Below are 11,893 nucleotides of genomic sequence, written 5' to 3' on the forward strand. Positions count from 1 at the left end.
TAGCCATCCGCGGGGGGTTCGCACGCCCGCGCACGTCTTCCTTGCTTCCACCTCCTCCCCAGGGCCCAGATGAAGGGTGGTGAGCTGTGACTAACGCCACGTGAGCCTCTGTACTCCTGACACCTGAGCTCAACTGCTTTCGACATTTCCACGAAGCAGGTGCCCTTAGCAGCAGACCCCATTCCGCAGATGAGGAAACTGAGGGTCAGAGAGCGTCAGTGACTTGGCCAGGTCCGTCGCTGTAAATAAGGGAACAGGGATGGATCCCAGGTCTGCCCCAGCCCCAGGCCTGCACATTTCACCATCGTGGGTGGGTGGGTGTGTGTGTGTGTGTGTGTGTGTGTGTGTGTGTGTGTGTGTGTGTGTGTCTGGTTGCTCCAGGATGCATCCAGAAACTTGACCTGATCGGGACATGCAGGGTGGGCTGGCTGTGGGGACCGGCCAAGCTTACTTACAGCAACTATTGGGGAAATCAGCCCCAAAGTACCCCGTTGTCTGTGCAAAGGTGCTGAGGCATTTCCTTGACGAGGTCAAGGCCTCAGGGAGCTGTGGCTGGTGAGCAGGAAAAGTAGCGGAGCCCCAGAGTAGGGGAAGGGGGCCAGGGGGCAGGGAAGGAGGGCGGCTCAGGGGCCTGTTGAGCCTCTCAGCCCCGCGGCAGACCCGCCTGCTTACAGAAGGGGGATCCAAGAAGGCTGTGATTGTCTCCCTGCTCACCGCCCCCCTTCCCCCCCCCCCGCAGCGTGCTCCCCCGGGGATCTCCATCGAACCTGCCCCACCTTCTCCCTTATTCAGGCTTTCCTGGGGACAGACCCCAAGGCTGCAGGCCCTTCCCCTTCTCACTGGACTTGGAGCGCTAAGAAAGCTCCGTAAGCACATGGGGTTCACGCCTGTGCCTCTCTGGCAGGTCCCCCCCCCCAGGGCTCCCCTGCCCAGTGCTTGTCATGGGGGGGAGGTAGATGACTCCTCCCTCCCACTCCCAGCCGCTTCCCTCTCAAGGGCAGGGTGTCGGGGCCCCTTATTCTGGCTGTGGAGCAAATCACCCCGGGGACTGCCCGAAACAAGGATGCGTTAAGCCCACGGGCTCCGTGGGCAGGGCATTTGGGCTCGTCTCTGCCCAGGAATCATCTGGAAGTCCACTCGTGTCGGGCGTTGATGCTGGCTGTGCCCTGGGGGCCTCCCCACCCGGTCCCTCCACGTCAGCTGGCTTGGGCTTCCTCGCACACGGCAGCCGGCTTCCCCCGGAGGGAGCGTCTGCAGAGACAGAAGCAGGTGGGGGAGAGACGGTGGTGGGAGACGTGTCTAGGGCCCCGTGTCCGGAGCGCACGTGGGATCGTGGTTCTTTGGGGTGATTCGGCCCCGCGCCCAGTGCAGGACGCAGCCGTCCAGGTTTCCCTGGCTCTGACGAGCTCACGTAGTCTCCACCACGGCCTGCAGATGGGGAAACTGAGGCCCAGAGAGTCGCGATTACTTGCTCAAAGCGCTCAGCTCTGGGGAACACCACGCCATCTTCCAGAGACCAGAGGCGAGAGGCCCGGGGACACAATGCCCAGGGACACGCGCTGACATCTGGGAAACGGGGGAGCAGGTGCTGTCCCTGCTGGGTCACGCAGGCGAACTCTTGACCCTTGGCAGGTGCCGCACGGAATGGGATCGATGCACGTTTGTGTGGACACGCTCTGTCATCCTGGAGACCCCCCCTGTCATGGGCATCCCGAAGGTCTCGGGGGTCACTGGCAGCGTCTTGGACAGACGGGACCTGCCACTTGCTGGGCGCCACGGGGTGTCTGGATGACGCTGGGTGGAACTTTGCTCTGAGTTGCTCAGGAAGCTACCCAGGGACTCCCGTGGCCCCAGGATCAAGGCCACAGTCTCTGAAGTGGCTTCAGAGGTGCATGTGTCTCGCCCTGGCCTCAGACAGTCAAAGCCCCAGGGGTTTCCACTACCTGAGGTCAACCATCGACAGGGCAAGATGCCCCCGCCCTGCAAGCCCCTGGGCGTCAGGCCAAGACTTTGAGTCATCCTGCAATGTTTAGTCCAGCCATCACCTCCTCCAGGGAGCCATCCCAGACTACCCACCCCTCCCCCAGACCTCACCCAGAATGCCAAGGTTTCTTCTCGTGACCATCTACGATGACCCTTTAGCCCTCTCTCCCCCAGTTTCCCAAGTGACCTAGGTCAGGGCCTGGGTCTTATCCACTGCAGTGCCCAGTACGTGGTACATACTCCAAACAGTGTTTGTTGAATGAATGAATAAAGAACACATGGGCTTTTTTCCCCAATGTTTATTATTTTTGAGATAGCGAGAGACAGAGCATGAGCAGGGGAGGGGCAGAGAGAGAGGGAGACACAGAATCCGAAGCAGGATCCAGGCTCCAAGCTGTCAGCACAGAGCCCAATGTGGGGCTTGAACTCACAAACCATGAATTCGTGACCTGAGTGGAAGTTGGATGCTTAACCAAGTGAGCCACCCAGGTGTCACTCTTTCTTTCTTTTTTTTTTAAGTTTATTTCTTTATTTTGAGAGAGAGAGAATAAAGGGGGGGGGGAGGGGCAGAGAGAGAGAGAATCCCAAGCAGGCTCTGCACTGTCAGTGCAGAGCCCAACACGGTGCTCGAACTCACGAACCCTTGAGATCATGACCTGAGCCAAATCCAAGAGTCAGATGTTGAACCGACTGAGCCCCCCAGGTGCCCTGACCTTGGGTAGTTTTCTTGACGTCCCGAGACCCTCAGGTCAAAGGCTGGGAGAGTCTGAGAGCTGTGTGTCTGCCAGTCCCTGGCCGTGTGTCTCCATCAAGCAGTGAGTATTTCTTGGTGGTTGTTCTCACCAGGTTTGGAGAGTGGGAGAAACAGAAAAAAGTATGACATGTGACGGGTGCCCTGGGACAAAGAGCCAGTGCCGAGTGGGGGCGGTGGGGTTGGTGGCACGGGGGCAGAGGGGGGCCTTGGGCGGGTCTCCTCCCCGCTCGGGGCTTTGGCTTTCTCATCCACCACAGGTGGGGCTGAGCTAGAACTTGAACCCTACTGCCTTGTTTGTTGCTGTCTGCCTTCTCATGAGATTCAGTCACCTCTCGGTCCCACCGACGTCTCCTGGAGCCCCCCCACTCCCATCTGCTTCAGGATTTACTAAAGTGCGTCTCACAGGCATGCACACACGCATGCGTGTACACATATCTCCCCGCGCGGCTTTCTGTCCTCTCCATGTAGGCATTCCCTTGTCACTGCCCCAGATTTACCCGGCCAAAGTCAGGACAAGTGGCCAGGAAGTGGAGTCCCCGCCTGGAGAATCCTCACCACCCGACACCAGAGCCTTCCTCCCCGTCTTTACTTGGAAACCTCATGGAGAGGCGCCTGCTGCCTCAGGCCCTTTGCACTTGCTGTTCCCTTGGGTGTCAGCCCCCCTTCCCTTCATCACACTCCGGCCACCTCCCTCTCCTGGTTCAGGTCTCGGCATGGAGGACGCCTTCTGCCAAAGGCTGTCTCCATCCTGGGCCGGGGGGGCGGGGGGCGGGGGTGGCGGGCAGGGACCTGCATGGGAAGTGGGATGGCAGGGGAGGGGGGTGGGCCAGCAGGTGTGCCCAGGAGCAGACGCAGCGCACCTCTGCTCGCGCCAGGTTAGAAGCCGATGACATTTCTGAGCGCTGCTTCCCCCGCATCTGAGAGGTGGGGACTTACCCAGCGGGGCTGAGCCAGATTGTGGGCAGGGGGCTCCGCACACACCGCAGCCTCCAGGCACCAGGAAGCCAGGGTTGAGGACAGGGCTCCACCTCTTCCCCGGAGGGGACGGTAGACAGTGCCAAAAAGATAAGGCGCAGCCACCCCAGGAGCCCTGAAGGATGGACCTCAAGGGCATGGTGCGGGAACAAAGCCCCTCTCAGATTGCATGCGGGTCATTCGTGTATGTATCTATCACTCTTGAGATTAAAAAAAAAAAAAAAAGCCACGGAGGGGGGACGACCAGCAAGGGGGGTCGCACAAGGGAATGGCAAACATGTCCATACCCGGGGCGGCCGGTCCACAGAGCTGGGTACGAAGAGAGCAAGCGAGTGCGGGAAAGGCAGCAGGAACTGAACAAGGGCGGGTAGCGGGAGCGCGCCCCGGACGGTTTCCCGGGTTGATCACTGCGACGCAGTTACATAAGACGCCGTCACTGAGGGCGCCAGCTGAAGGGCGCACGTGAGCTCCCTGAACTATTTTTGCAACGTCTCTGCAAGTCTGAGACTGCTTCAAAATAGAAAAGTTTTAAAAACAAAAAGCACAGAGACTACTTCACGTACCGGAAGCGGAATACACACTCTTCTCGAACCCCCGTGGGGCGTTTGTCCCAGCTCGTCGGCGTCTAAGACACACCCGCAAATATACATATGTTGAAAAGAATGGAAATCGTACAACGTATGTACTCCCAGACCTCCGTGGGTTTCAGTTAGAATTCACAGCGGCGAGGGGCGCGTGGGGGGCTCAGTCGGCTGAGCGTCCAACTTCGCTCAGGTTGTGATCTCAGGGTTCGTGGGTTTGAGCCCCGCATCGGGCTCTGTGCTGACAGCTCAGAGCCTGGAGCTGCTTCAGATTCTGTGTCTCCCTCTGTCTTTCTCTCTGCCCCTCCCGATTGCTCTGTCTCTCAATCAAAAATAAACATTAATTTTTTTTAATCAACATTAAAAGAACACTTTAAAAAAGTAACTTAGGGGCGCCTGGGTGGCTCAGTTGGTTAAGCGTCCGACTTAGGCTTACGTCGTGATCTCACAGTCTGTGAGTTCAAGCCCCGCATCAGGCTCTGTGCTGACAGCTCAGAGCCTGCAACCTGCTTCAGACTCTGCGTCTCCCTCTCTCTCTGCTCCTCTCCCACTCATGTTCTGTCTCTCAAAAATAAATAAACTAAAAAAAATTGTTTTTAAATAAAATAAAATTTAAAAATAAGAAAATGTTTTTTAATGTTTTTATTTATTTCTAGGAGAGAGAGACAGCGTGAGCAGGGGAGGGTCAGAGAGAGAGGGAGTCACAGACTCTGAAACAGGCCCCAGGCTCTGAGCTGGCAGTCAGCACAGAGCCCGACGCGGGGCTCGAACCCACGAACCGTGAGATCATGAAAGTCGGACGCTTAACTGACTAAGCCACCGAGGCGCCCCAAAATAAGAAATTTTTAAAAATTGAGATTAGAACTACCCCATGATCCAACAATACCTCTTCTTGGTATTTACCCAGAACAATTGAAAGCAGGGCTTCAGGGAGACACTTACACCCCCCTGTTCACAGCAGCCGAAAGGCAGAAGCAACGCAACAGCCGAATGCAGAAGTCCAGTGGGGCCCACGCGCACAGGGACTAGTTCCCCGCCTTTAAGGAAGGACGCCCGGCCTCCTGCTACCACACGGTTGAACCTGGAGGGCCTGGTGCTCCGTGAAGGACTCCGGTCACAAAGGGACCGACGGTGTAGACTGCAGTCATAGCAGGTCCCCAGCGCAACAGAGCCACAGACGGAAGGCGGACGGTGGGCGCGGGAGGCTGGGGAGGGGGGCGGGGGCTAGTATTTAACGGGGACAGAGTGTGACTTCTGCCAGGAATGAGTTCTGGGGGCGGGTGGCTGCACCGCCACGGTGACCGTGCTGAGCCGCGCTGACCTGGACACCGGAACAGGGTTAAGATGCTAAATTTGGGTTATGTGTATTTGACCACAAAGTCTTTTAAAAAGAATAGAGACAATGGGTTGATGGGGGTGGGGGGGAGGGGAAGGGGGGTGACGGGCATGGAGGAGGGCACTTGTGGGGATGCGCACTGGGTGTTGTATGGAAACCAACTTGACAATAAACTATATTTAAAAAAAAGAGACAATGAACTAGAAGTCAGCTAGGAAAGAACACTTAAACAACCTGTAAAGTCGTGATGTGGTGCTGGCGCTTGAACTCAGCTTGCCCACCTCCCCCGTGACACCCACCTCCCGTGACACCCACCTCCGGGCCCCAACCTCCCGCCCTACCTCCTGCAGAAAGTCCACCCCGCCAGACTGGCTGCTCCCATCCCACCTTCCTCCCCTCCCCCACCCCAAGCAAGAAGAGCCACCTTGGGGTATAGCCGTGGTCCCCCCACTGCGAGCCCCTGAGGAGTGGACAGGGCCTGGTGGCTCTGAATCTGCAACTGCGGATACTGGTGCGTTTTAGTTCCGGGGCCTGGGCCGGAGCTGCACTTAGCAGGCGGCCTTTCCTGCTGCGGCAGCGCCCCCTGCTGGTGCAGGGGCTGTTCCTGCAGCTTTGCGGCTCGCCGGCCCCGCTGCCATTCACCCACCGCCCACCAGAGTGGGCCTGGGGTCGCTTAGTCTCATCCTTTGCCCCAGGCCGACCAAGGAAGGACAGGCCTCCCTTTGGTGATGAAGATCATAAAGAAGAATCTCTCATTCTAAAAGAAATGCATTCCCTTCTCTATGACTGGGGCTAATGGTCTAGGTCACTTTGGAAAATGACTTTTTAAAATGTTTGTTTATTTATTTTGAGACAGAGAGAAACAGTGAAGGGGGAAGGGCGGAGAGAGAGGAATGGAGAGAATCCTGAGCAGGCTCCGCACTGGCAGCACAGAGGTGGATGTGGTGCTCGAACTCATGAACCGCAAGATCACGACTTGAGCCAAAGTCAGAGGCTTAATCAACTGAGCCACCCAGGCGCCCCTGGCCCGTTAGAGACACCATTGGCTGCCCCGTACTAGCTGGAGAGTGGCTTGGAGAGGGGACGGGAAAAGCAGGAAAGCACTTACGAGAGCGCTGGGTAGCCGAGCTGAGATGGGGCGCTGAAGACTTCGAGGTTCGCCTTCACTATTCATAGCCGGTCGTCTTAAGCCCAATTCCTTACAAGACAGTGCTGGGGGGAGCCCCCGAAACTTCCTTTCTGGTAAAGGAAGTGGGCGAGCTGGGTACCAGCTGTTTGCGACTGTGACTTACATCCAAGGCCAGCTGGTAGCCTGGCCTCCCTGTCTGCTGTCCCAAGCCCATTTATCTTTCTTACTCACTTTCATCGGCAGGGAAAAAACAAACAATAAAGCCCCTCCTCACGCGATCCCCTGCCTCACACCTGGTCCAAAGCTCAGATTCCTCAAGTTCTGGCCAAAGGACAAGAAGCCATGAGTACCCAATTTTCTGTGTGTTCAGAAGCTGCCTCCTGGACACCGAGGCTGCCCTTGGACAAAGCGGATGTTCTTGGGACTCCCGGACACGAATCAGCTGTTGCGCTCATGAGCAGGTGTGAGAGTGAAGAACACGTGGGCTCCGGTGTGATTGGTGGGGACTCCCTCTCAAAAGTTCTAAAACCCATCCCTGTTTATTCCAGAAAGTAGGGGAGCTCCAGATGCCGGCAGCAGAGACAGGTCTGCAGAGATCACCCAGGATGACAGCTGGCCCCCTCCTCCAACTTTTATGGACTTCTGAGGGGGGGAAGGACCAGTTTTCCAGGATCCAAAAGGGCCCTCCTTAAATCTCCAGCTCGTCAGGGGTGGGAGAGGAGGGGCCGGAAGGTCTGAAGGTGGCAGTGTCTGGACAGAGGTGGGGCTACCTCCCACAACCCCCATTCTTTTTTTTTTTTTTTTAACATTTATTTATTTTTTGAGAGAGACAGAGAGACGGAGCATGAGTGGGGGAAGGGAAAAGAGAGAAGGAGACACAGAATCCGAAGCAGGCTCCAGGCTCTGAGCTGTCAGCAGAGCCTGATGCGGGGTTCGAACTCACGAACTGTGAGATCATGACCTGAGCCGAGTCAGACGCTTAACTGAGCCACCCAGGCGCACCCCCCCCCCCAGTCTTGAGACCAAGGACTTTCACCTAATTTCTGTCTTGCACCATGCAAACCGGCTTCAAGTCCCCATTCCAAACAAGGCTCTGCATTAATCTCTATTTAGAAACCTCAAGGACAGCACCAAGTGACTAAGAGAATTTCACAAGCCAAGGTCCCTTAGAGATAAACTGTACATGTAATCATGTAGTTTATCATCTAAACCAGAGCTTGTTTTTTTTAAGTTTATTTATGTTCGAGGTGCTTGGCTGGCTCAGTGGTACAGCATGCAACTCTTGATTTCAGGGCTGTGGGTTCAAGCTTCATGCTGGGTGTAGATATTGCTTAAAAATAAAATCTTAGGGGCGCCTGGGTGGTTCAGGTCATGATCTCACGGTTCATAGGTTCAAGCCCCGTGTCGGGCTCTTTGCTGAAGTAAGTAATCTTTTACTGGTTATTCTACTTTTAATTTTCTCAACCCAACTTCCTTTTTTGTAGGTAATGAAAGCAAATATCTAAGCATTATATATTCCTAATAAAGTTTTGCTTTACAGCACACTTGTTAACTTATGCTTTCTGGAGTTTGGGGGTTTTATTACGCAGATATGAAATCTCAGCTTAAAAATTATTCTAAGCTTTTTCATAATTTGCCCTAATCACGACCTACTTTTTAATATTCACCACAAGTTTAAAAAGCATTTTAGCAACATGCATGTTACGTAAGAAAGCTATTTTCGGATTCAGTGACTACTGTCAGAGGGATATACTAATTACAGCAGGACCCAGTAGTTGCCCAATATTAAATGGAGCTCAAGGGTGCTCTCTGCTTCTAAATTCAGGCGTTCCTTGATTTGTAATCAATGAACTACCTCCAGAAAATACGGTCTATGTGCGACACAGAAGATCCTGGCAAGCTGAGGAGGAGACTAGATTAGCAGCTTTTCCTGACAGACCGCTAAGTGAGACTATGCCTACGCTACCAGCCCCTGAGCTCTATGACAAATGACACGAGCAGCCTAAGCTGTGTGCTTGTCTGGTGTCCACCCCTCTCTAGGAGGATCAACTAATAAAACAGATCAAAGATCAAAGCCTGCTGTGCTTACAAGACCTCTTTCAGATTCCGTGCTGGAGGAGAGGGGCAGGACCAAATGCTAATACTACTCGTTCACACAAGCGATTTGACTATTTACTTGGAGAGGAAAGAAACATACAATTGCGTGAAACACTAGCTAAGGTTTTTCAAATTAGCCCTCTTTTTTTTTTTTTCTTAATTTGTTTTGAGAGAGAGAGCGTGTGTTCGAGCGGGTAAGAGGCAGAAAGAGAGGGGAAGAGTCTCAGGCAGGCTCTGCATCGACCGCACAGAGCCTGACTCGGGGCTTGAACTCACCAACTGTAAAATCAAGACCTGAGCCGAAACCAAGAGCCAATTGCTTAACTGACTGAGCCCCCAGGCGCTCCGCACATTAGCCTTCTAAAGGAGGTACCCCGAAGCCACTTCACCTATCCCTAAAATCATGAGCCACGGGTCTATCTTCAAACAAAAAATATGTGAAGTCCTTTTCAGAAGAAAGGCTTTTCCAATAAAATGCAAATTTTTTATTAATATTTAAATTATAAACCAAATGTTGGCAACCACATATAAACTTGTTTGCCGAGGACAAACGAAGATTGTGGGGGCATACTTTCAAACACGACTTCAGAATTCGATGAGATAAATCAATACATCTCAGGGACTCTATCATTTCCTTCGCTTACAACCCATGATATGTAAGGTTTAATATAAAGTGAAATAACTTACCATCTACGCTAAAAGTAAGCTACAGAACATGGAATCACTACTAGATCGAACATTAACAAGACCTGAACAGCTCAGCAGTTTTTCTTAAGAGTATAAAACCTATCAACTTGGAAAAGTTTTTACTGTCAGTTGAGCTGTAAAACCCAGAAAAACAACAGTTCTGCCACAGGGCACAGAAAAAAGCTCGATTTTCTTCTCCGACGCCCCCACCCCCGGACCAAGCCGTCCTCAGTTTAGCCCTGCAAGACACACAAAACCATACATCCTTACGCATCATGAAGATAGCGGGAAATAGGAGTGTGCAAAAGACAAATGTGCCAGGCTCCAACGTCGTGGGTGTCAGTCCGCGGAACTCCCCACCGATGGAACACTCGAGACCGTCTCAGGCGGCGAGCGTGCCCTTGCAGGGCCGTCCGGCGGCCTCAGATCTGAGGTCCGTCGCTGCAACAGGGAAAGTGGTCCTCGGTCCGAAACAGGACCGGGGGTTCGTAGCCGCTCTGCGGGGCCCGGCCGGAGGGCGCCTTGTTGAAGAAGGAGGGCGCGGCGATCGTGTGCAGCAGTTTCCGGAACGCGCTGGGGAAGGCGCCCAGCTCGGCCTCCGCCCTGGCCACCTGCTCCTCCATCCTGGCCACGCTGGCGCCGATCATCGCCACGAAGGCCTCGAGTCGGTCGATCTTGCTGTAGACCCGCCGCATCTCGGTGGCCTTCGCGTAAATGCGAGGCACGCCCTCGCTGACGACGTGGGAGGAGTCCCCGCGCAGCATGTCCAGCATGCCCACGAACTCGTCCACCCTGGTGAGCAGGTCCTCCAGGCTGGCGTCCAGGGCCTCGACCTCGGGCCGCGCCCCGGCTCCGGGCAGCAGGCAGGCGGCGTAGCCCGCGGCGGCGCGGCGCAGCAGCGGCAGGTCGCGGCCCGGCGCGCCCGGCTCTGGGCCCTCATCCTCCCACGGCCCCGAGGCGCTGCTGTGGCTCTGCGACACGTTGCCGCTGTCCCCGCTCCAGGCAGCTCCCTGGAGCTCGGCCTCCTCCGCCGACCCCTCGCGCGACAGCCCACGGTCCGCCGGAGGCCCCTCCATCGCCCGCTGGGGACGCGCTCCCGCCCGACTTCCGGCCTCCCCGCCCTGCCCCGCCTCCTCCGCGGGAGCGCGCACGCACGCCCTTGCTTCCGGCTTCCGCGCGTGCACGGGCGGGCACGCACGCGCCCCAATCTCTGTTTCCAGCCCCTGAACGCTCGTGCTCGCGCACGCGCTCATACACCAACGCTTTTTAAAACGCGAAAGTATCACGGAACTATTCCCGGAGGCGTGCAACCTCAGTGCATCTGTTTCACACGCGTGTAACCTCCATCCAGATCAAGATCTAGAACATGTCAAGGACCCATGAAGAGCTTCCCACCGTCCCTAGTTTCTTCTTGCTGCTTACAGTGAAATGAAACAAGAGGAATAAACTAGAGGAAGGTCCCTGAAACCTTGGTATTCTTGATGACTCTGGAAGCTCTCGGCTTCTTTCCACATACCCCCCAACACTTGGTATCGTCCGTGTTTTACTTTTCAGCCACGCCAGTGGATGTATAGTGAGTGCTAGCTCTTTGTGTTTTTTTTTTTAATTTTAATGTTTTATTTATTTATGAGAGAGACAGCATGAGCAGAGGAGGGTCAGAGAGAGAGGGAGACACAGAATCTGAAACAGGCTCCGGGCTCTGAGCTGTCAGCACAGAGCCCGATGCGGGGCTCGAACCTACAAACCGTGAGATGATGACCTGAGCCAAAGTCCTACACTTAACCGATTGAGACACCCAGGCGCCCCTAGCTCTTTGTGGTTTTGATTTGCATTTCCCTGATGAATCATGAACTTTAGCACCTTTTTATATATTTACTGGCCCTGTGGATATTCCCTTTTGTGAAGTATTTGCTCAAGTCTTTTGCCCATTTTTAAATTGAGTTGTCTTTCCCTTACTGGTCTACGGAAGTTCTCAATACAGTTTGAATATGAGCCCTTTGTCATATAGCTACCGAAAATATCTTCTCCCACTCTGTGGCTTGCATCTGTACTCTATGGTGCTTTTGATGAACACTTGACAATTTTAATAAATTCTAGTTCATCAAACAAGGAAAGTTTTGAGAGTGACAGGGGCCACTCAGAACATAAGACATAAATTCTTGAGCAAACCGTGTAATTATTATGGACTATAAGGATCATATTACGATCATTGGAGATCATATGTCCAATGCCCACCCTAGAGCGACAGGTGGAAATTGACACCGAGGGAGTTGTGTTCAGGGTAACCCAACGTGTCCAAGGCCACAGAGCAAGTAATTGGAGGGACTAGGACCTAATGAAGGATGTGTCTC

The 11,893-nt window shown here is 54.4% G+C and overlaps 1 protein-coding gene across 1 annotated transcript; it reads right to left on the reverse strand.

The window, feature by feature from the left end:
* Nucleotides 1-9,325: 9,325 nt before the first annotated feature.
* Nucleotides 9,326-10,655, reverse strand: BLOC1S4 (biogenesis of lysosomal organelles complex 1 subunit 4). The gene has a single exon (XM_039232043.1). It carries the CDS (start codon nucleotides 10,616-10,618, stop codon nucleotides 9,965-9,967), a length of 654 nt encoding a protein of 217 aa, XP_039087974.1. The 5' UTR covers nucleotides 10,619-10,655; the 3' UTR covers nucleotides 9,326-9,964.
* Between the last annotated feature and the right edge of the window lie 1,238 nt (nucleotides 10,656-11,893).

Source organism: Hyaena hyaena, unplaced genomic scaffold (assembly GCF_003009895.1).
Source record: "Hyaena hyaena isolate Hyena2069 unplaced genomic scaffold, ASM300989v1 scaffold_63, whole genome shotgun sequence".
In the NCBI taxonomy this organism is placed as follows: Eukaryota; Metazoa; Chordata; class Mammalia; order Carnivora; family Hyaenidae; genus Hyaena; species Hyaena hyaena.